At 43.4% G+C, this 25,751-nt stretch overlaps 2 protein-coding genes across 5 annotated transcripts in view; one reads left to right on the top strand and one right to left on the bottom strand.

Moving 5' to 3' along the window:
* raph1b (Ras association (RalGDS/AF-6) and pleckstrin homology domains 1b) overlaps positions 1 to 21,746 on the bottom strand; it is a 41,963-nt gene extending 20,217 nt beyond the window's left edge. For 3 of the 4 annotated variants that reach the window (XM_080052895.1, XM_080052897.1, XM_080052898.1), the window contains exons 1-2: positions 21,531 to 21,746; positions 8,151 to 8,223 (exon numbers count right to left, since the gene is read on the bottom strand). The gene's annotated coding sequence lies outside the window, so the exon portion shown is untranslated. Of the gene's footprint in view, positions 1 to 8,150; positions 8,224 to 8,383; positions 8,419 to 8,543; positions 8,589 to 21,530 lie in introns of those variants that run through there. The other variant, XM_080052896.1, reaches the window with a different exon arrangement.
* A 1,764-nt stretch (positions 21,747 to 23,510) lies between these two features.
* On the top strand, positions 23,511 to 25,728 carry LOC307270085 (uncharacterized protein). Its single transcript, XM_080053227.1, has 4 exons — positions 23,511 to 23,759; positions 24,751 to 25,086; positions 25,192 to 25,325; positions 25,462 to 25,728. The coding sequence occupies exons 1-4, from the start codon at positions 23,672 to 23,674 to the stop codon at positions 25,573 to 25,575; spliced, it is 672 nt and encodes a 223-aa protein (XP_079909353.1). The 5' UTR covers positions 23,511 to 23,671; the 3' UTR covers positions 25,576 to 25,728.
* The last annotated feature ends 23 nt before the right edge of the window (positions 25,729 to 25,751 follow it).

Here is a 25,751-nt window from a genome sequence, read left to right as displayed (position 1 = left end):
CAATACTGTCCAAGGTGCCACCGTATGTATACACAAGCGAGTAATGGGCTGAACTGCTACTGTTGCCATCTGTGTTTGTACAGCAATAAGCCCGCGCAACCACTCGCATTAGATGAACACACACACACACAAACAAACCGTATATACATTTGGAGCTTGATGGAGTTTTTTGTTTTTTTCATCTTAAATTATGCACTTGACGAGATTAAACTTGCCAGTTCACGACTGCAGTTAAACTGCAAATGTGACAGATTTGAACTACCGGGACCAACAACTTATAAGTGAAACATTATTTGAACACCAACAATGCATCTTTGTCACTGACACCAGACGTCCTCTAAGCTCCATAAACAGCGGTCAAAATAAAGACAGAACAAGAGCAAGAGAATACAAAAATGATGCACAAACCAAAATACAAAAACGTCACTTTTTGAAAATAGCTCTGTTTCTGTCGTTCTAATGGAATCATAGCCCTCAGTGGCAGACGCTGCTGCAGGTTTAAGTGAATTACCACCTGAGGCCCTGGCTGCTGCTTTTAAGCTTATGGAGCGTGACCTCAGAAAGACACTGGCAAAGGGGGCGGGCTCTGTGCGTGTGTGCAAATACACTCCCACGGGCAATATCGCAAACCAAACAACAGCCTGATACTGCACACGGTCCCTTTTTGCTCTCGTCGGAGCATGACCTGTGCTCATCTGTCTCTTGCGACTGAGAGAGTTTTAGGTTTGAAAAGGTCAAAGTTCAAAGGTCTTCCAAATGGAGACTCTCTGTGGCCTTTAACACGCTTGGGAGTTCCCCGCTGATGTTGCCGTGCCGACAAAAGGCAGTTGACGAAGAACGGCAGGATGAAACTTACTCATTTCTTATTTAAAGCACTTTGTGTTCGCTTTTTGTGTATGAAAAGTGCTACATAAATAAAGTTCTAATTGAATTTGAAACGGTCCATCCCAGCGTTCCAATACCCATTCATCCCTGCTATTTAGTATGGTAGAAAAAGATTTAGGATGTCCCAATACTTTTGGTCAGATTTAGCATGCTTAAAAATACCTGGATGCCATAGGCCTACAACAGCCGTTCGAGATTTTTAGTGTTGAAATCAGCATGCTATTTGGACGATTCAGACCCACACCCACCGGAAGTGATGTTACATCGACAGAGCCTGCGAGTGAAAACAACCAGGGTTGCAACTGATATATGAGCAAGTTATAGTATGTCCCAATTGTATGCATACTAAATGCATGCGAACAAGATCAGCAGTAGTATGTAGAATAGAACAAAAAAGAAAGAGTAGCCTATGAGGTTTGGATCGCAGCCAGTGTGTTCTGGGAAAAAGGAATCTCTTTTAAATCTTAACAGAAGCTATACAGCCACTGCATCCGGTGCAGAGGAGCTGTAGGAGGACACGTCTATCTTTAGAAGTCCTTCATATCGGAGAATGTCAAGAGGATTGGAAGAGGGAGTGATGTGAAGAAGAGATCTTACATTGCCGCTCAAAGGGGAGAAAAGTGGGGGCGCCCTTAGCTCAGTTGGTAGGGCGTCCCCTCCCCCATGGGCCTCGGCCAGCAGCGGACCCGGGTTTGATTCCAGCCCGTGGTCATTCTCTGCATGTCACTCCCCTCTCTGCCCCATTTAAACTCTGTCTCTACACTATCAATAAAGCATAAAAATGCTAAAAAAATATCTTAAAAAAAAGGGGGGGAGAAAAGGGGCTATGGCTGTTTTTTTTCCTCAGTTGCTACTGCTAACGACAACTGGTATCCTACTGATAATAATTGAAATTTGATTTTAAAGTTGTTCACTGGCCAACAGGCCTTTACACTAAGGCAATAGGGTTAAATGAATACTTCACTCATACAGAACCGGCGTTCTATCATTATAAAATCGGTATTATAATATAATGAATGAGGTTTTTCTTCCCTCAGTCTTCCCTTGGCCCAGCTGTCTGATTACTAGAATGTTTGCACATTTATACTACTTAGGATCTCAGAGTTCAATACACCTTCATATTTCCACCAGTGAAGTAGGTCTTTAACCACCACCCGATAATGGGGATACAGAAGGACTGAAGAAATAGCCAAATGTGGAGGGCAACATGACGTCATAGGTCAGCTTGGGTGTCTCCATTACATGTCTTTGCTCCTTCCTGAGTCAGTTTGCATGATGGGAACAGGCTTCTGTTGCTCATTTGGTTCACATTAAGATGAATCCGGGATGGACAACCGCAACATTTGTGATTCTCCACAGCATGGTTGGTACTTACGACGGAATGAATTGATCACTGTCACATTCAATTTACAACTAACCTAATATTTGGGGCATCCTCTCAAAACAGATGGAGGACAATAATTAATTTTCATTTGATTTGGAGCCAAATTAGCCAATAAACACATCTGTGTTTTATTTTTTTTAGATATATTTTTTGTTCTTTCTTTGGTTCTGCTACATTGACAAGAGAGTCAAATTTTCAGACTATCCTTCGATTTTTGTAATATCTGGAAATGATACCATCACCTAAAAAAATTGGGGAAAATACTGTGATATAAATGTAAGGTCGAATCGCCCACCCCGGCCCTAATACAAATTAATACAAAGTCAAAATACAATAGACAGAGAGAAGAAAGCAGCCAGGTCCCTACTGTAATGCTTCCAAGGGCATTGCCTGACTGTTCCCCGCCACCACCTGCTCTGTTCCCAGTCCACATTTCAAAATGATGAATGGCCTCTAAACATTGGAGTTGGACATAAAAAAATCCTTTCATGTTTCAGTCACACAGGAAATAGGAGGGCTGGTGTGTGTGTGTGTGTGTGTGTGTGTGTGTGTGTGTGTGTGTGTGTGTGTGTGTGTGTGTGTGTGTGTGTGTGTGTGTGCGCGTGTGGAATATGACCTTAGCTGTGTAAACACTGTTGTGGCCAGATGACAGTCCAAGTTGATTTTTCCACCAAGAACTTTTGAAATAAGTCTATTTTTTGGACCAAATAAAATAAGCCACCATAGCTTTCCTGATGCTTTTCTTGTAAAAAAATAAATAAATTTCAACAAATCATATCTACTACAAAAATAAGCCAAACTCTAGTTGAATAGATCGGGGAAAAAGGACTCAAAACGGGGCTAGAAATAACTGAATGGCAAATTCTCAGTGAGCCTTTATGAGGCATGAATTTACACCGCCATGGGGCTTGGCTGCAAATGTCTATCTAGAGTGGGGGGATTCTCCAGAGTTTAGTGGGACACAAACGCTGATGAAAAGAGTGTCCGGGAGGCAGATTTCAGACAACGCTTCGACAGAGGGAACAAGCCCAACTTGTCCAACATTAAGCATATACACACGGTTAGGAAGAGCTTCAAAACACAAGTCAATCACCATGGTCAACCTTAGTTAACACACAAGCCCTGACACAGTCTAAATACTGGGGGATATTGCATGAGAAACAGCAGGAATGACTGGTACACAACATAACGTTTGTTACATAACATTCTATACTGTATGATGATGGTACATTATGACCAATGCTTTTTTCAAGTCTACCCATCGTCTTTTGCCAACTGTTCTTCTAGTCTGACAGACTATGATTTACCTCTTAAACATATATATGCCTGATTGTCATCATAGCCCTGCAAGGCCTATAAACTATAGCCATAAAACGCTGCTCTGATATACCAATATATCATACTAACGTCCTGTTTCATGGCAATGCCGTTAAGAGCCAATATTTACTGCGCTTGGTGATCCTATTTGTGTGTGTGTGGCTAGACAGACAAAAGAAGGTGCCACAGTCAGGAGTGAACAAAGCCTTTTTTATTGCTGCTCTCAAATGCTTGCTTTCACAGTGCTGCCTTTGAGACATAAAAAACAGATTCAATCTCAGTCTAAATGTGCGATCTGTGTAATGGCTGGTGGTTATTTCTAGGCAGACTGTGGTCATTGGCTCATTTCCTGCTCTCATCCCTTCTTTAAAGCCCTTTCCTTTGCCTGGCCTTTGCTTCCTGCTCCACTCCCTTTTGCGTGCAGTTGTAACTAACAAGGAGGCCAAAAAAATAAATAAGCCAACGTCACTGTATGAAATGGACGTTTGTGCCAGTTTAAAGTGGAAAGAGGAAGCTGGCGAAAGGTGCCAGGAAAAAAAAGTTTACAAAAAACCTCTTTGAACAAGGGAATGGTAAGCCGCCTAGCTGCTGCTGTACAAGGTCCAACTGGGTGGGGTTTGGATTGTCAACCTCAACTGACCTTTTTGTGGCCACTTATGTTTGACTCTTAAAAATATGACATAATGCTGTGTGTGTTTCATCCTTGATGGATGACAAGTGTAGGGTGGAGGGAGCTGTAGAAAAGGTTAGAAAAGCACGTTTGTACAGCAGGGGAAAACAATAACAGCTAGCTACAATATCTTCTGCTGAATAGTACAATTTAACCATTGGACATGTGATCTGTCCTATGGTGCTGCAATCAACACAAGTATTTTGATGTGTTTTATCATAATATAGTTAGAATGGAAAACATACAGCCCAGTGCACTAGTGTCCTACATGATTATAAAAATAAAACATTGGACAATATGACACATAAATGAGAAAGGATTTAATTATGGGGGAAGGACAGACAGATGATAATGATAACAGGTCAGTGAGGAAGCATAGAGAGTGATGGATAGGGACAATAATGGAGGGAGGGAAGGAAGGAGGGGGCCGGCTAATAGGCTGCGAATGAAAAGGAGGGCTCAAGCGCGACCAACAACAGCCTGCAAACAGAGGTGGAACGAACACATATGGATCCACACGCAAACACACACACAATTAGAAAAGGCCAGAGATGGAGATGGGGGAAGAGAGAGGGTGTGTGAAAAATGCACCGTCACACTGGTGGGTGGGTAGGTGGAGAGTGAGGATTCGACAGCTCACCAATATCATCAGAGCAAAGCCAAACTTTAGCTTGCCCCGCATCTTTCGGAGCAGCCGTTGCCATGGAAACACACACATATTGGCCCTCTCTGCATTGGAAAGGTGCTTCGACAGGCTGAAGACTTGGGATAGCTTTGGGTGTGCGAGTGTGATTCTTGGCCTAGATCCTACTGCAATAACTAACATGTTAGTTGTTGACTTGATGTTTTCCACATCGCTGCCAGCCAAGGGCCCATCTGGTTGTTTGTATGACCACGGATTTGCCTAGATTTTCCATATTTTCCAAAAACTTAATGTGATGGTAAAAGGAGCAAAAAAAACATCAGGAGGGTGGCCTGGGCTGGTTAAAATGGCTAACTAATGCCACAGTAAAAGCAGGATGACAAATCGAGAGGCAGTGGTCATAGAAGTGGGGATTGGAACGCAGCTTTTGTTCTTGTCTCATTTGTGTGTGTGTGTGTGTGTGTGTCTCTCTCTTTCAAAAACAAGAAGATGTGTCAGCTTCCCTGCAGGGCAGTGGTCCAAATGTGAAATCAATAGTCTTGTCCCTGCCCTCAGGAGATCCGGTTACACACACACACAGACAGATAAAGGGACTCAGGTGGTCTGCAGCAGTGGTATGGAATCTCACACACACACACACACACACACACACACACACACACACACACACACACACACACACACACACACACACACACACACACACACACACACACACACACACACCCACACCCACCCACACCCACCCACACCCACACCCACCCACACACACACACACACACACACACACACACACACACACACACACACACACACACACACACACACACACACACACACACACACACACACACACACACACAAACACAAACCTGATGCAGCACTGCAGCAGGAGAACAGAGGCAGCCTGCTGAGAAGGGCCAGCCAGACATTCTAATAAGAGCTGCTTAAAAGAGAGGAGAGGCACACTGCTCTGGTAAAACAAAGTATTTGCTTAGTAATGCCAGCCCTTGTTTGTGCCTGGTCAGGTAATGTTGAGTGATCTCATCCTTTGTTATCGTCTATACACACCACCACATAAATGATATCAGTACGCAGTGCCAACAGATCATTCTCCTCTAGCTTGGCCGAGCAGAGCAGAAGGTTTCTATCTGCCACCTGTTAAGGGAATACAAAGCACAGTAGGTACAGCATAGCACACAGGCAACACATGCCCAAACACACACACACGGATGGATGACTTGTGCATGAACAACACATTCTTACTGCAACAAGCCAACCGTGTGCAATGCGCTGTAACCTAAAGGCAAAGAGCTATCCCCATACGCCTGCACACATACCACGATAGCAGCTGGGAATGTCTTCCTCTATTAGCTTACTACGTTTCCCATCTCTCCCCTTGCTCAGCGCTCCCCCTCCCCCCATAGCTGATTGGCTGCTGCTGCTAAAAAGCATCTTGTTATTGCAATTCAAGGCGAGTGTGTTTCTAAAATAAAAAAGAAATGTAACAGCCTGTATCCTGCCACACCACCTCAAGCATATCTGCCAGGCCACTATGGCCATACTTTCGATTTCAGACACACACACACACACACACACACACACACACACACACACACACACACACACACACACACACACACACACACACACACACACACACACACACACACACACACACACACACACACACACACACACACACACACACACACACACACACACACACACACACACACACACACACACACACACACACACACACACACACACACACACACACACACACACACCTTCAGCATGCCCAGTCAGTGCATGAATGACAGTTTCCATGACAACCAAATCTCATGTATTAAAAAAATGACACCTTAAACAATGGGGCTGCTGCTTGTGTGATCATAAATATGTCGAATAATATAGACAGTCAAAGTTAGTGGTCAGCTCCACATCACAGGCACCTCTCCTTTGCACACATGGCACTGACACACCCCCCCCCCCCCCATCACCACCGCCAACACACAGCTATAAAGCCCTTTATAAAGCTCTCTGACACACACATACACACAGGCTTGGCTACTTCCTGGAACAGTTTAAGTCCAGGGGAGACGGTTTCCGCCCTCCCAGCCTCGGGGGCTGCATCACCGCTGGGGTCCCTCTGTTAAAAAATACAGCTTCCTGCCACATCCTCACTTCTCTTGATTCTTTTTTGGGGTTTTCCAAGAAGAAAATAATACAGTATACTGCATCTGGGACCCGCTACCTGTCCGTACTGTGGGTGAGCTGGGAGGAAAAAAATCCATGGGTAATACACAGACCAGGCTCTGTAAACTGACATGTTTCTAGCTATGGTGGGCTGCTTTGTTTACATACCTTTTGTGGTAATGCCCGAGTCTAGGCTGTGTATTAACGTCAGTTTTTTTCTCCCACACACAGTACGAACAGGTATCTTATCGTGGAGATATTCAAACATTTTTTACAAAGAATTATGTAAGCCATAACTACCTATAGCCATTATAAGGCTTTTGTCTTTTTGTTTACATGTTTCCCCATTTGTGAAATGAGAATAAAAATACAGAATGGATTTCTTTTGGCGCGTGAACCATCTATCTGAAAATGAATACATTATACATTACTCAGCCCAACCCCTTGTATGAAAACAACTGTGGAAATACTGACTCTTTTTCGGTTGCAAATTCAACCCAGATATGCGATAGTGATAGTATAAAGGCTCACTGTAAGGAGCATCTCTTTGCTAATGGACCACAGCCACAGCTCACCCTCACATGGTTCTACTTTAGTGGGGAATTATCTCTGTTGGAGAGGACCATTCTCCCCTGATGAGATCCTTTGACTGCTCTTTCATTTGGCTTTGATTTACAAGGCCTTCTGTAGGAGACTTTGGGGAGGGGCTATAGCCTCCCACTCTTCACTCTACACACTTTAGATCTTTAGATCATCAGCAGAGAGATGATAGCTGGTTTTGAGCACATGACGCCCCAGACATGCATGTGACAGGCACTGCCACACCACCCCGGCATTTGAGACCACCTTAAATAGAACTAGCCCCTTTGCAGTGGCAGCTTTTTACAGCCGCAACTTAAGTCAAAATAACAATCCCCAAGTTGAGTTTTTTTCTAAAGCTAACTGGCGCCGAGTCGACTTCAACACTGGTGTTCAATCCGCTCACAATTTATGAGCCACAAAAGTAGCAATGGCAGCGTTTACTCACTGCGGTTTACAGGGAGTCTTACCTCTGAAGTGGTGTTCCCTTCTTCCTTTGGGGGTTAAAGGTCAGACTGCTCTATATGACTGGGCGTATGTCCCCTGAAACACACGAGCAAAAAATAGAAAGATTTAGTGTCTGTTCTGGGTAACACTACCAGCAGAAACACAATCAACAGGGTCCAGTCATTGCAATACAAGGACATATAGATCGAAATGCATTCGCTCCCTGGGAAAAACATTCAGGGACTTGGCAGTTTACCGGCAGCTGGAGCATAGAGCAGAGGAGCGCTTCCACTGTCAACGAAAGAATGCAACGGGATTAAGTATGGAGAGAGAGTGCTTGAGCGAGAGACTTAACTTGGATGGTAGTGCCAGGCGAAAAAGACACGTTGTAACAGCAAGAGTGGAGGGACACTTACTGTTACACTTATTCGCGCCCAAAGCTCTGAAAAAGCAATCAAGCGCAGTTCTCCCAAGTTTCATTATGAACTAGCTTTATCGCTAATACTGCAAGATTAACCGTGTGACATTTGAGGCCTTCCTTCATTTGACTACAAAAGCTGTTCACACAGACACACACAGACACACCCGACTTAATTATACAAGCACGGCAACCACCACAGGCTAACAATTTCACTACATTAGTCAGAGTAAAAACTCAAACCTTGTCACAACTCTCTCTTGTGTGTTTTTGACTATGACTCAACCCGGTCTCTCCAGTAGATCTCAGCAACATTTCAAATAATCATCATCAGCTTATCCACACAACAGTGCTGCTGCTGCTGACTCACACTACAGCCTAACCTTATTTCATCTTAAACAAGCGTGATATGCTGAATCATACGTCTGCTGCTGGTAATGAGATATAATCAAGACGGGGAACGTCACCAAGCCTGTTGATGGCAGGTCACAACATGCTGAGCTGGACGGGAAATATCTAACAATGTGATTTGGTCATCGGGTGAGAGAGGGAGAGAAACAGAGAGAGAGAGAGTTGAGGCAGCTGATGTTGTGGCTAGCTGCTAGGAAGCTATTCCCGCTGGCCTCAGCTGTTTCTTCATTTCGCCACACACCAACTGTTGTTCAGCCACGGCATTTGGCCCATTCCCCTGGCAAAAGGTGTTTGTGTGTGTGCGTGTGTTTTCACATCAAACAGACTTCATGTCACAAGGAGAGAGTGTCCTCCGGAAGAATACTACATTTGCATTTCATCCATATATGCGTGTCAGAAAGAAGAAAAAAACTATTCCCTACTCAGATTACATATCAGTAATCATACCTTCCTCATCCACTCTGGTCTAATTTGCACACAGAGTTAGCGTGTGATCTCACTCAGTCAACACACAGGACCATTGAACAGGTGTGGCAGTGACACATGGGTCTGTGCAGCTGCAAGGGAACACAGTTGCTCCAGTCACAACAGCAGCACCGGGGCCTGGCAGCTGGTGCAACGCTGGAACACAAAAAGCCAGGGCCCATGCTCACACAAACATTAACCAACGTGGCTGGACAAAATGTAAAGATCTGTTTCCACTTCACACATGTTAACAAAACACAAACGATGTTGGCCAATTCAGAAATCAGATTTTATTTTGTGATGTATAAATGCTCAGGTACAACACGCCCCTGGAAACAGTAGCTTTTCCTTTACGACTATGAGAAAACACAACAGCCCAAACAGGGTGCCTTGTGCGTCGCTGTCTTTATGTGACCTAGATGTGTGCCCCACTTCAACAACAGACCAAGGGGGGAAACACAGGCTCCTATGTAGTGGACAGTACACACAGGTGTGTCCTTGTCCACCCACACGTATCCCCCTGCATTAAAAGCAATCCTTTGGGGGCAGCTTATTTCCTGTCAGGGCAGGAAGTGGGAAGGAGCAGGGCAGGGCACCGGCGCTGATGTCACGGCAGGAAAAAGAAAGACAGGATTGTTGCAAAGGGGGAAGCACACAGCGGAATGAGGGAGTGAGCTAGCATCGGTTAGGGCTAAAAACGCATGATACGTGTATGCCTGTCAGATCCACAATATAGGACTTCTAACACACGCACACACACACACACAAAATGGGTTTTACATGAGCACATAACAGACTGTTTCCAAAGACTCCCAAGCCACTACACACAGCGTCTTTGTGACTCAGGATGACACACCACATTAACTTGGGAAAATACTGGTGTTCAAAGAGCATTTCCCCCTCCGTGCTGACTTTCAGTTGTGTTATTCATTCGCAGGGATTCAAACATATTATACTGTTATCGTCCGTTTCAGAAAAGGCTTCATTTGAAATGAATACGACTTTCACACCAGAAACATCATTCTGGTTTCCCAACTTGTACATAGTGTCGCAAAAAGCTCATGGACTGAATTGGTACAGACCATAATAATTGGATTGGGTATCTGCAAATTTCACCCAGTCCATATTAAACACACATTTTTAAGTCCTTTACAATGAAGATAAGCTACAGGAATAATGGCAGAGACAAGAAAAGCAAGACATTAAAAAGTAAAAACCAGAGTTTTATTTTCATAAAAGGTTCCCAGTCTGACAAAGGGCTCATATTAACTTTGGACTCTGCACCACCGTCAAAGAGACACCTGTGCAGTGCGCTACAACAGTTAATCGAGGAGGGATTAAGTCCGTTGCCCATTGTTTGGACTCCCGAGACAAGAATGTGAAATGAGCTGTGTCAAATGTTTATTGGGACAGCTTTAGGAGGCTTGTGTATGACCCGGAGTCAGAGCGGTCACAGGGGAACACACCAAGGCTGAAAATGAAGAGAATTCCTCTTAAAATTTGATCTTTAAAGACTACAAATTAAATTTTGTAATGCATATTGAACAAATATCTGCACACGAGTACCGATTTCAGGATGCACTGTTTTACACACACACACACCATTTCATAGTGACGCAAACAGCGAAAGATCACAGATACAGATTAATGATTAGAGATGCATTCCACCCATTCTTGTGTTATGCATGACGTGAAGATACCACCTGGAACTAATCATACACACTAGGCAAAATACCCTCAAGGCCCAATGCCATAACATGGTTGTGACCTCTTATTCACAACACAATATGTACATACCCTACTAATTTATTAATGATGTGTGTATAGCGATTGGCTAGACCAAAGGAGATATATGGAGATATATTGATTAGGGACACTCAACAGCACTAATCTGCTTTCAGAAGCAGATAAGGCCTTTAGCAGTGACCCTGAGCCTCCATGTAAGGGCCACTCAGGTAAATCATCAGCCACACAGCCAAGGTGCATTAGCATTGATCAGTGTATATAACTTCTAAAGAAAGTCAAGTGCAACTCAAATGGGAGAGACCGCTTGGCACAAAATCACTTCAGAAGTCGCCAATGACAAATTTCAATGTCATACGTCTTATAAGGCCGTTGTTTTTAGGGTCAATCGATGCTTACTAAAGATGGCATTATCCACCAAGCAAGTCTTCCCACAATATAAAGTGATGAGGTGAAGATCTGTATTTAGTCATTTATTCAATAGTACTTCTTCTTTGTCTTCCAACAGGTGCATTTCCCCAGGACACCCACTATATATAAAAACTCATATGGCCGTTAAGTTTGTCCATCCTGTGCTGCTGTAGAAAAACGGCGGTGCAACATGGCAAGCCTCCGTTTGGGGTGACCAGCTCCTGTAGATATGAACACTCATTCTAAAGGAAATAAAATAAAAATAAAAACTTTTATTTTCAAGCAATTATACACTAGTTAAAACATACTTTTGAATATTATATTTAATTTCTACTAAGTCTGTTCTGAAAATTATAATAAATTCGACACTGCGCCTTTAAAATGAATTGTCTTTGGGTGCTTTCCTGGTAAGAACAAACAAACTGTATGCCCTTCTTTACCCCAGGGTTGAAGGTGCTTGTCCAACTGACCTTCCTATACCTTCTTTCACAGCCTGTCCTCTTGCTATTCCCTCGCTCACACAGGGGGTGACGGCTGGTTGCGATTACAAGGAGCTGATCTCTCCCTCGGCGGGGATTCTCCACGCTTCTCGCAGCCACACATGGTGGGAATTATGGGAAATAATGCTGCGTCAGGAATGTTCCCACGATGGCCAGAGGGGATCTGATGATGGGGGTCCCGCTGTTTGGCTATTGTTTTTTTTTTGTTTCATTTATTTATTGGGTTTTCTTTTCTTTTTTTAACAACAAGAACACAAACAAAGAACAACTGTCTCCGGGCTCGAAGTAAATCAAAATACATCACACAAAAAACAATAAGCTTTCTCAAAAAAATGTGAACAAATAGACATGAAAAAATAAAATAAAACAAAAAACAAGCAGCGACTAAATAAAGTGAGGAATACAAAAAAAAAAAAAAAAACAGTTAAAAGAAAAAAGAAAGGAAAAAAGAGGAGGGGGGGTTCAGTCCTGGCTGTTTGGCTAGTGTGTGTGTGTGTGTGTGTGTGTGTGTGTGTGTGTGTGTGTTTCTGGCTAATGTAACACACACATACAGAGAGTTACAAGATCAAATGTCCCTCTCGTGAGTGTACATTTGGAGCCGTTCCTCTTGATCAAAAAATAATAGTGCTTTGTGTCGGCGCAACTGGTTTTCATTTAACTGCGAAAAAGAAATCAGTGAGTTTAACTCTCTGACCTCATCATTGCTCGCAGCTGATCAGCTTAAGAAAGAGATCTTCTTGCCCTCTCTCTCATTTACCATACTCTATTTCGTTCCAATAATCTCCCTATGGGGATAGTCCAGATGACTGACCACAAATATGCACCAGTATAAGTTACCCTTCCCCATAGCTTCGTGGTGCCGAGTGCTCAATTCGCTCATTGAAGGAGAGCTGCTGGCACATGGGAACAAGTTATCAAGAAATCACTAAAGAGTGAAGATCGGTTGCAGCGAGGGGAGAGATTAGCACGCTACTCCGACACTAACTTAACCCAGTGAGTCAGTCCACAGAGGCTCAGTCGCAGAGCTGCCAGGGTATTAGTGAATGAGATTTGCCACACACGGACACAGACACACACACACAGCTGGCACTATTTTGTGACATTAAGCAGCATAGGTTTGAGGGACTCAAGGGATTCTCTCGCCCAAAATAAAAAGGGAAAAACAGTGCCAATATACCGCTACGGTGGCTGCTAGTTAGTGACAGAGACTCAAACATTCCTTCAGTGTCCTTCATGAACCCTGATGCAAAAAGGGGGGGAAAAAAATGGAGCAGGCCTTGCCAACATCAGCCTGTAACAGTAAGTGTAGAGCGCTGTAGCCTTGAAGCCATGTGCAGTGAAAAACTTGGCTTCCAGACATGGTCAGACGCAAAAGAAAAAACCAAGAATGACCTAAGTGTTTCCGAGCTGTCTTATTTCACATGACATCAGTGTTGCACTGAAGAACATTTGCTGGTTTTTACAAAAACCTCTCTCACTCTCCTCCATCCCACCCCTTCTTTCTAGAGGTGCACCGATTTCAGTTCTTGGCCGATTTTGTAGCAACTGTCTAAACACACATGAGCTGGGGTATCAGGATTGTGGGTGAGAGTGAAGTTGAAAGTCTTCGCCATGCAGGCAAAGTAGGCTACGGTGCATATTTAATGACAAAACAAGCCATTTCAGCACTGTTGTTTCTTTTTTCTTCCCATGTACTGCTAGTTTGTGGCTCAAACTGAGCACACAGATACACTTGAAACAGTTGGAACCTTTAAATAATGTAAGCCTGTTTTTAGCAGCAGTTTCAATTGCTTTCAATTCAAGAGGATGACAAGTTAAATCCAGCACACACGCTCACAATCTATTTTGTGTGTGAGGCAAGGAAAAAAGACATTGGTTTGTTTGTTCCAAGGATGATTCAGGCAACGACCACAGCTTTTGAAAGCCACACACAAACATTGACCCCACTCCCGGCCCCTACCGACACAACAGAGACAGTGGGAAAGCACACTGTAAATCACTGTATTACTTGACTTTCTCTGATTGTCTTAAGATGCCGCCATTGTTAGTGTATTCTAAGTGAGTTGGAGTGTAAAGCTGGATTTGACTGGAATGTAACGAAGGAGATCAATGGTTTCACGAAAAAGCAACTGTACAAGCTTATAAACTTCATCTAAACAGAGGTCTTTGAAACATTTGGAGGCCAAGACGAGAGGCGGGCATTTCACAGTGGGGTGTGGGAAAACAGTACAGTTCACTGTGTGTGTGTGTGTGTGTGTGTGTGTGTGTGTGTGTGTGTGTGTGTGTGTGTGTGGCGTGTCTCTCTCTTACAACCTGGTACGATGAACTGTAAAGTGTTACCAGAGACTGCAACAAAAAAAGAAAACGCAAACAAACACCGCCAGACCCTCCACACATAAACACACAGACACGCAAAGCTGCTGCTGTTATGGTTTCATGGGAACACGCTGAACTTGGGACACAGGAAAGGAAACCCGGCACTGCTCATATATTTATGGCAGACTATATAACGCAAGGCACAAGCACAGGCCATTTAATTCAATTCAATTAAATAAGAATGCAAAGAAATTGCGCAATGCAGAGAGGATAATCCACTTTCTCCATCCATATTTCCATCCCCTTGCCAGGCAGATCATACATCACCCAAGTCAATAATGCATATTTTCCAAACAGAAGCCAGACAGCACATGTATATATTTCCTCTGAGTTAGCACTTCTTTAGCGTGCTGTGCGCTTACTACTTGTGCCTCGGAAGCACTCCTGCTTGCCTTAAGCTATTGGTGTTCTCCCCATGTCAAATACCCATTATCAATGGGCCCAAGCTCTCAAAGGCTGTGCATCAATCCATCCACACAGACAGGCAGGCAGGCCGCACCATCCATCAAGCCCTGTACCGCGGTTACTGCAGTGGACTTTGCATTGGATCACACAGGCAGGGGAGAAAGAAACTTGATATCATAAATCACCTGGTCCTCTCCCTCCCCTCCAAGTTCTAACTGATACCTGATGCGGGCTGCTGGAATTCCAGATGAGAATTCCCACTGGGATGAGATTCCCCTATTTTTCAACCTTGAATGCTAAGATCAGTTTCAATGTTTGTCACAACTTGACCTAAAGATAGTAGGTGCAAAAAAAAAAAAACACAGCAAAGGGCCTGGAGGCTTTGAGACAGTCACAGGTGTGTGGACCATATAGATGAACTGTGTTTGACAGAGCACAACAACAGTCAGCAGCAGACACAATAAAGGGGTGATGGAAACCCAGCTACTGTTTACAGGGACCCATCCATTTCCTGTCATGTGTACTGTGTGTGTAACAAAAGACAGACTCCCAACAACAGTGAATGGAACAGGCCATCTGTAATACAGTATAGGAGGAATAGGATTGCAGTGAGTGGGAACCTACCACCTGCCATTGTCAAAGTCACACTGATTAATGGCTGTCTAAGCTGCTTACACACTAAATGAACAGTCAAAGATGGTAGCTAAAAAGGGACAATTAATGCACAAACAACACAACAGGCTGGACTGGATGTAGCCTACCACAGCCCATCAGATAAACTAGAGGAAAATGGGTCATGGAGGAAGACACTTATAGGCTGAGGTAGTAAAACATATCCTTAAAAACATGCTCTTAAAACAGACGGTGCTAAATGTTGGTGTGCCCGACACATGCTCAACAATGATATTGAATAAAAGGGTACATCTCTTACTAAACCTAGCCATTATAACCTACAGCTAAATGCAGACCAGTTCTATGATCGTTGTAGAAAGGTAACGTGGGAAAGGTAGGAAGGTTCTATATATGTGAAAAATCATAACATTTCATCAATACATAATAACTGACTAACCATGCAATTGAAAAAGGTGATTCAAATGTGGGCTTTTCCTTTAAGAGTGAAAATCCCACCAGGACTGACCCATTCTAAAAATTCACTCACTCGTGATACATTGTTACATAGAGTCGGGTTCATTGTCGTCAAAAAAGGATTACGAGATGGCTCAAGTTGCAATAAGAATTGAGGTGCTTTTACTTACAAAAAAGGAGTGATAAAATAGAAAACTGGACGTCCAAAGGAAAGTAAAAGAAATATTCACTTTGCGTTCCAAATAGCATACTCTTTATTTTTTTCTATTCTACATACTACATCTAACCATAAAAAGAATCTAGTTAGGATGCAGAAAGCATACACTTGGGACATACTTTAACTTATTTATTTCATCATAACATAGCGCCTTGATCTTGCCTCTTGCTTTTATATCCATCGCATCCCTGGTTGTTTTCATACGGAGGCTTCGTCAATGTGACGTCACTTCCTATGCACACTGGATTGTGGGTCAGAATCGCCCAATTAGGATGCTGTTTTCAACACTAAAAATCTCGTCCGGAACTAAAATACACATCCGTGTATTTTTAAGCATACTAAATCGACCACAAGAATTGGGACATCCTACATCTTTTATCTACCATACTTAATAGCAGAAAATATGGGTATTGGAACGCAGCCTCAATTAGCAACTTCAAAAAGGTTTTCCAGTCATCAAAGCACTCTAGTCACACACTGACTGTCTTCATGTCTGACTCGAGTATACTGGGGGGTTGCAAGGCTCTTAAAGGCGTATCCCCTCCCCTTAGAACTACCATTTTCAATTAACTCATATTTAAAACAAATTACACTTAGAATAACCTTCCTTCTATATACAAAATAATACCTCTCACAGAATCCACCATTGCCAACATCATACATCAACACATTACCTTACACACACGCTCATATACATATATCACCCATGAGCTAATATCAGATGGTATCTTTCACCATCAGCCCGTCTGTGCCGCCTGCTGTGCCCTCTATATGAAGCAGCCTTAAGCAGACACTCTGGTTGAAACCTGGAATGAGGAGACCATGATATAAGTATAAATTAACAAACCAATATAAAATGAACAGTACCACATTTGGGTGTGTCTTATTGCTGCTAATTAACTTCAAGGAATTTGTGTAAGGTTGTGAGCTTAAATGGGAGTTGTATTGTAGTGCGTGCACTCACCACAAAAACAGAAGGGAATGATGAGTAAATGAATGTATACTATGTCTTTAGCCAGCAACTAGTGACATGCCCTTCATGTCTGCATACATGAAAAGTGCTTCGGGATGGAGATCGTTCACCCAGTGGCACAGACATTAAAAACTAAACATGGCAGAGACGTCCCATTTGTAGGCCAACAGTACATTCGCCGGTTGTATCTCGGGCGTTGTCTTTACTCGTTTGTGGTGTGCACGTGCGCTTGAGTGCACCTGACGAAAAAAGGAGACGAGAGCTGCCCTCCTTCTGCCTACTCACATCAGCTGTGAAGCCGGAGAGCAGAGGCTGTGTGGTCCATTCATTGGTTAGCCCATGACACACCTTTACAGTTCTATACATCTGCCCATGTCTTTTTTCTTCTTGTCAAAATCATGAATTCACAATTTGCTACCTGTATGTACTTTCTGTGCAGTGAAAGAATTATCTATTGTCAATGCACAGACTAAGCTCTCTTAACGGGCATGGCTGCTAGCCAGGGTGTGCCCCTATTGTTTACATAGCAGTTTACAGAGCCTAGGCTGTGTTTTAACACTAGATTATTTTTCAGAGCACACAAGTAGCGGAACATGAGGCGAAAATAGTTATACAAGCATTCTGCAGTATCGCTGACTCTACTTTAGCTTTAAGAGGGTAAACGTGTTTTTATTCAGGCTACACAACCATAATATCACTACATTTCTCTTTGTCTAAGAAGAGAAATCAATCATCTTAAGAAAAGGCTACTTCTAGAACTCAAACAATTGATTTCCGGCCAGAGACGGCATTGATACGAGTATTTCAGTGTGTATGAAAAGGCCAACAGGAAGAGCCACGCTCAATCTGAAGCAGTGGTGCTTTTTCTAGCCACACAGGCAGGCTGGACGGTCGGCCATTTGTCTTTGTTTCCAAATGGCAGGGGCAGCTGCCACCAAAGGTCAGCAAAATGTTACCAGAACAAGGCCCTATAGTGGCTGGGACCATGTGACAAGGGGTGGGGTGGGGTGGGGGTGTGACACTTTCACTGCGTTCCAAATCAAATCGCACACTCTTTCTTTTTACTATTCTACATACTACAGCTGAGCTGATCCTAAAAAAGTATGTCGTTTGCATGCAGTAGGCACACAACAACTGAGCTATACTTTTTTGTTATATCGTCATCACATTGCGCCTTGAACTTGCCTCTTGCTTATATATCCGTCGCATCACTGGTTGCTAAATAGCTGCTGATTTCCACACTAAAAACCTCGAGCTAGTGGCCTATTCTAGTGTATTCTCCACTTCTCAACCCCAAAGCCAAGGCAGCTCCTATCCGCAGAAATATCATGTTACACTGTATGTGTCCCTCCTTAGCTCTCCATCAAGGTGTGTTGAAGTTCTGTGTTTGAAGTGCCATCCCCGCTCGCCCACCCTACGCCCCACGGCCATGGTAACACAACCTGGGTTCAGTTACACCTGCCACCACCAGCCTTGTCTCGGGAGCTTTTGTTCAGAGATGCCCAGGGACATTTTGGGGGTAAATGTATGGATGGGAGAAGAGTGGTCAGACGTGGTGGACCCTCCCTATTGCAACTTGAACGACAGAGCCAGTGAAGCGCTGACAGACAGACAGACCAGCACACAAGACATGCTCTCGCACTCACAGACGCTGACACAGACACACACACAGACACACACCAACAAGAATAGCTTTCAAATCTTTCTTCTCCAAACGCACAGTCTCTGGGGCATCGTTCCTCAGGCTCCAAAATGTATTTGACAACTGTTTTTCTCATCTAATCAAGTACATCCAAAAGCAAGTCAAGCGCACACAAAAAAAATTGGAGGGATGGAGCGAGGGAGGAAAGCAGCAGAGGGCTTTCTTTCTTCGCTCCATCTTTTGGCAAAAAAGATTGAGTGGGTGAATGTGAAAACCATGTCTTCTGGGTTGTGCATCTATTGAGCTGACGTTTTCTTTCCCAAACATATATTAAACCCTCTCTCTCTCTCTTCCAAAGGTTGTCTTCAAAGTGGCCTCTGACAGAGGGGTGGGGGGGGGGGGGGGGAATTCCTAACATGTGCTTTTAGAACAGAAGGCAGTGAAACGACACGCTCTCTCCTCTAACATATGTTTTACTTCTGTGGTGGTGGAAATTTAATCCATGACTGAGCTTTTTATGACTGTGCTGTATACTGGGCTGCTGCTGCCGGCCTGGACGCAATGACTTCAGGACTGTTAACTCCTGAATGAATGTTTTGTCTGATCCTATTACATTATGTGGCTTTATTATGCGAAGAGCCTGTTCACCGTCTCTTTTCAAAGTTGCACAACAACATAATCACGTTCTCAGCACAAATACATTTGTGATACAGAATCAAACAGACCACCTTTGTTGAGCTTAAATCATATGATAATAGCCCTACGATGACAATAATCCTGTTGGAATTCAGCCACGCAGGGCTAAACAAATAAGCCACCACAAAAAAGTTGCCTCTAACATATTTAAAAAAACAAGAAAGGCAAATATTGTTACATAACCAGTTCATAGTGAAGTTCTTAAGAAACACTGTCATGCTGGGGGAAGAGCACAGGAAACAGATACACAATAAACGGTGCCTGGGGGAACAAACACAAAATATCACTGGCCATTTTCCAGATGTGCTTGTGGCATCACAGGCTCGCTGCCTGCCCTCCGCTCTGCCTCGGAGGAGACACAGTGAGTCAAACCGGACGGCAAAACTCCTGCTGTTTTGTTAGAGAAAAACATGACAAGATAGGAAAAAGGCATCTGCCCTAGGGGAAGCGACCAGAAGGCCAATAGTTATTTTCAACCCATTAACTGCCCTGTAGGCCCAAAGGGTTGCCATTGTTGCAGCACTGTCTCCATGCCCAGAATAATGCGCTCCTAGTCGAGGGCTTTGTGGATGCAAATCAAGCGTGCCTTAAGGACACAGACGGTCTATTATAATGCCACTGAGGGGAATAAAGGACGGGCCAAGTGGCTTCTTTGTTGCATTTTTTTTTTTTGCAGTTTGTTGTGTGTATTCGACCCTCGAACGGATGCGATAGTTAAAAACAAAACAGCCTTGCCCTTGCTAGGCCTTGGTTAGTGTAAATAACGCACGTTCATTCACTCAGGCACACACACACACAGTTTACTTGGTGAAAACCTCAGTCTATATGGTAGCCAGACAGTCACGGTGTGCAGCCCCTCTGCAAAATGACCTTTGAACCCTATGTCAATGAAGGGTCATTATCTTTCCAGTGTTACTGTCTGAAGCTATGACTTGAGGGGGAAACTTTAGCTTGTTTTGTGGACTGTTCACAGTAATTTACCAGGGCGGTTATGTGTGAACCATTAGACCAGGTTACTTATTTTGTTATAAGCAGAAGCAGAGTATGAAATAGTGTGTGTGAGTTTGACTTCCAACCAGTGTGACGTTTTTATGAGCAAATAAAAGCTGCTTCATAATAATAGAAACAAAACACTGCATGCTTACGTGAATGCTAGCATTTAAACTGGTGGTTATAGCCACTGGTCAGAAGAACTAGCAACATGTTATCCAATCTGCTGCCCAGCCGGCGGCATCCAACAAAGGGAATTAATACAGTGAGCACGCGCTGCAGTGACGGAGGCAGCAAGAATGGAGTCAACCGCCGACATAGCCTGTGTTACCGCTTAATTTACAGGTTTATAAAATACATAATAAATGGTAGCCTACTTTAATAAAATGAAACATTGGCGCGACAAAAACAAACGGCCATTGCCAGAGGCGTATAGCTGCCGCCTACCGCTAAACAGGGTGTAGGCTTCACCCATCGCTCTCCTGTTAAGATGCAGGGGGAGGATAAATTAGGTTGAAAATGCCTCAGGGCGGTCACGAGAGAGAGAGAGAGAGCACTGACGGGCTCGGCATTTTTGGCAACTCCACTGACTAAATAGATACACAACAATGAGCTCATGTTCAATTGCCTCTTTACACTGTGTGAAAGCCGAGGCTCTTTTCCAAGTCGGCCCAAAATTCTGCACGCCCTTTCTCCCCAAGAAAAGGGATTGTTCAATGGCCGCATTAGGGGACGGAGGGAGGGGGGGGGGGGGGCACGCAGACACATACACCCCCATTCAAACAACCAGCCACAGCACACACAATTATTAGCCTTACATACAACAACAGTCTCACAATGGCTTGCTTCATAATATGTGTCTTTAAGAGGTGCGGTAAACATAGCATGTATAGGATAGCTCATGTTTTCTTTCCCGAGGACACAGTCCAGGATGGGCTGCCGCTGTAGCCTATGTAATCAACTGACACGTCTTAATGTTGGACATTTTTAGTCTCGTCAAATACATTTTTAAGAAAAGGCAAGGTAAAGGACCTTCTGGAGTTAGAACAGGCTAAAGAAAATCTACTTACAGTCAAATGGGATTCACAAAGAGGGTCCTCTCTCTTCTCTCCTCTCCCGTGTTCTCAAATAGCAGAAAATAGCCCCTGCCCCCAGGGAAAGGAGAATACAACTCCTGATGTGATATATGCAATTATTTTTCTTTTTTCTTTCTTAAATGGAATTTAGTCAAGAATTCGTTTCCCTCATGTTTTTCACACGCCGCCTCGTCTAAATATAAGCTCCCATTCCCGTTCCCATTCTTTTCTCCCGGAGCCGCTGGAGGAGACACGCTGAGCGTCTCCGTCGTTTCCTGTCCAGCCCAGAATCCCAATGCTGCCTTCACGGGCTGTTGGAAATATCTTATTATGGTTAAACCATAGATAGTATAATAAAACTGAATAGAAAACAGACAAGTTGCGTCTTAAATGCAAAACATTCTGAGCTCCTTATTTTCCTTAAATAAACAGACGTAGAATGCTGATGTCCCCATGTGAATTCGGCCATCTATAAAGCACCTCAATGAGCAATATTATGTTTGATAGTTTGTAATTTCGAATGTTGGAGTCTTGGAGGGACGTGAAAGTAGCATCAGCATCCAAGAGCTATTCCCTGTCGTCAGCGCCAGTAGATGGGCTAAATAATAATAATCAAAAATGAACAATAAATAAATAAAATAAATAATAATAAAACAATTTGTACATACAATAAAATAATGATAACATTTATAAATACTAGTATACAAGGCCTACTTATAAAATAAATAAATCAGATTTTTTTTTTCAATATACAAAAATAAGGTAAAATATAAATACAATATGTAATATATTATATATAGGCCTATACACATTTAACCACAATGCACGGATTATTGCGAATGCTCCTTTAAAAGACACCAACAGACAAAAGGGACAGATTAGGAGATTATACCGTGTTATCCATATGGACACATAGCATTACTCACCCGTCAATCCCCTCGTCCATTTTTCTGGAGTTAGAATTACGAGCAACATTTTAGAAAATACTATAATCCCCATTTGACAATCCCACGAATCTGTGCCATAGACAGTAAATATTTTGTGTACTGTTGGAACCTCTAATCCCGCAAACGGGTAGCTAAATCTACACACAAAACAATGGGAGAAGGCACTGAGGCAAAGTGAGACATCGTTGCAATTAATATAAAAATCATATCATGGTTTGTAGCAGTAAAGAAACCATGTACATTGCTTTGATGCCATCTAGTGGACAAAGATAGCTACTGCACGTCCAACTCAAGGATTGAGCGATGTGGATTTTTAATAAAAAATTCACGATCACAATACTATAATCAGTCTCTTCTAACTGAGCCAATGCCTGTTCCCTATAGTCAAGTTGAAATTTTGCCAGTCAGTTAACCCCCCACATGGCATATGGGTCATTGCACTTGTGGGGACTCAACCCTACCTCCAACTTTGTCTGCCAAATTATTGCACACGCACACGCACACGCACACGCACACACACACACACACACACACACACACACACACACACACACACACACACACACACACACACACACACACACACACACACACACACACACACACACACACACACACACACACACACACACACACACACACACACACACACACACACACACACACACACACACACACACACACACACACACACACACACACACACACACACACACACACACACACACACACACAAATCTTAGCCAACGTCTACACTTCCATGTGGCCTCTGAAAAATACTTCACTTTTTAGGGGGCAGAAGTGTCCTGCAATGACCTTGTTATGGTCCGAATAAACATAATCTTACATTCATGGAACTCAGGGCTTTGGGTCAAATAAGGTTACAGAATTTCTTAAGGAACGGAAACATGTGAAGAGGAGGCGTTTTCAGCTACAGGATGTTTTTCCCTCGTGAGAAGATGTGTAAAGTCTCAGTCAGCACTGTGTCGTGGGAGGGGTTCACACCAGAGGCAAGTCAGAGCTTGGAACCAGGGGGGAGTTGTTGTTGATGATATTGGACAAACTGAATTCTCTCTGCAGCATACAGTTCCATGTAGCAAGTTTTTTTTGTCTTTGGGAGCTTGGGTTGGGGCTCCAGGGCATGTGCTGGAAGGCTTTACGTTCCCGTTCGTTGTGGAAGAATTGAAGATGAGTGCCCGCTGTGTGTTGGTCATCCTCGTGGGCTGCACATTGGCCTGCTGCGCCACTCAGCACCAGAGCACCTGCAACTGCCATGGTGAGTTCCCTGGACTTCATTGCAACACATTCATATTCTCTGATGATTTATTATGGGGCAGTAGTCGTCACTTAGAAAAAAATGTCATTAAAAAAATACTGGGTACATTCTTTGGGTCTTTGGTGGTATCCAGTATTGGCTTAAAATAGCACCCATAACTTTACTCAGTAGTCCTACATATGGGTTTAAAAATCACTGGGTCAACACTCATACCCTAGGCAGTGGGTTGTTTGGGCCCCATTTTTGGCTCCTTCTACTGCTTCTGTTGGATTATTCAACCGTACCCATATATGGTTATTTTGATCAAGTAACAAAGTCATATTTACCGGTCCAATTGTAACCATGGTTAGTGGGACAGTGGTTAGCAACATCATTCTGAAAAGTAGTACAACTTGAGTAGCCTATCAATGTATTTAGACGGGGTTGATTGTAAAAAATTAAGCAGTCGCATCAGCAGATATTAAGCCTACGTGAAAGTAAGCTGTGATTGCAGACCATTTTTTTCCAAATGGCACCGTAGCGCATAAACAACTACCTTGTGAGTGGCACACCTGAGTCACACCAACTGCTGCTTTTTCTCATGAAATGTGAGGATGAAAGAAGGGGCTAAAAGCACTGCTTTTTGAACAAATTCCGTGTGGGGGTGGAACTGCTGTGAAATGAGTGAAAGTCTCAAAGTCTGACTTTCAATGTGGGGGAAATAAATTAATGTTAGTAACTGTAGGAAAGCCATGTCCTCTGTAAAAGTTACTGACAAAGAAACAAGGCATCCATAAACAAACATAACGCTGGGCTTATCTGCAAAGCACATTGTTCTTATATCTCATATTGCAAAGTGCATTCATGTGACATTGGCAGCATTTCTGAAAAAAAAGCAGATGTTAATTCACAGCCTAGGCTCTGTAATCGGTTATGTAAACAAAGGGGGTAGTTTTGGCTTATTTAGACCCCACACAGCCCTATCTCATCCTATCGTTTTTTGCCCCCCCAGACCAGCTGAAAATTGTCTGCATTGCCGCTGGAGCTGACGTGACCGTGCCTTGCCCCGATTGGACCGGCGAGGACATGAAATTCAACCTATTTCGAGGCCAAGACGTTATCCACAACCACACGTGTAACCGTAAAATAAAAGCACCCAGCTCCGGGCTCCTGTACGCCGGCGCGGGAGTGGAACTGCACGAGAATCCAGCAAATAAAACGGTAGGTTTCAGGCTCACTGGTGTGAACGCCAGCAGCCAGGGCCTCTACAGATGCGAGGGCATATCGCTGTACCCTCCACCCTCTCAACGAGTGCAGAGTCATTTCACAATCCTGGTGCTTGTAGAAGGTAAACATGTAATCAAAAAGAGATGCTGAAAAAAACTATTCATATATTTTATTCTTTGTTTGCATATAGTCCATTTAACTGAATATGTTTTTTTGATTTTCCAAGGAGAACAATGCAATCTTAATAAAGACTGGAGTTGTCCTGAAACAGGCCATGATCATAAGTGGATTTGGATCCTGGCGCTTGTATCTCTCGTTCTCTACAGTGTCATTATCACCATCGTTGCCTGTGTCAACTGGGTAAGTTAGGCCCTATTCCTAAAAAGGCCTCCAAACTGACACCATAAATGGAAAAAAATGACAGTAAATAGAACAGATATTACATGCATTTTAGTGGATTGTAGGCCTTATGCTATTGTGGCATGTGTTTTTACAGGTAAAGCTGAGGAGGGCAGACTGTCATAGTGACTACATGAACACCAAACCCAAAGCAGCCCGGGACCGCAGGAAGAAGAGAGGGTTGCAAAACCCTATACCGCGATACTTCTGATTACCCTACGCATCATCGGATCAGTTTTTACAGCTTTTTCTAATGGTTTAGACATAGACATAGGATTGGCTTTGTAGAAGCTTGCCCAGAAAATAACATTTTTGTGAGTGAAATATTGTGTGTTAACATGCCAAACGTAGCAGATCCATTTTTTACAGTTGTGACTGTATGAAACA

Source organism: Ammodytes marinus, assembly GCF_949987685.1.
Source record: "Ammodytes marinus genome assembly, chromosome: 24".
NCBI classification, from domain to species: Eukaryota; Metazoa; Chordata; class Actinopteri; order Uranoscopiformes; family Ammodytidae; genus Ammodytes; species Ammodytes marinus.
This window is presented reverse-complemented; position numbering and strand designations above follow the sequence as displayed.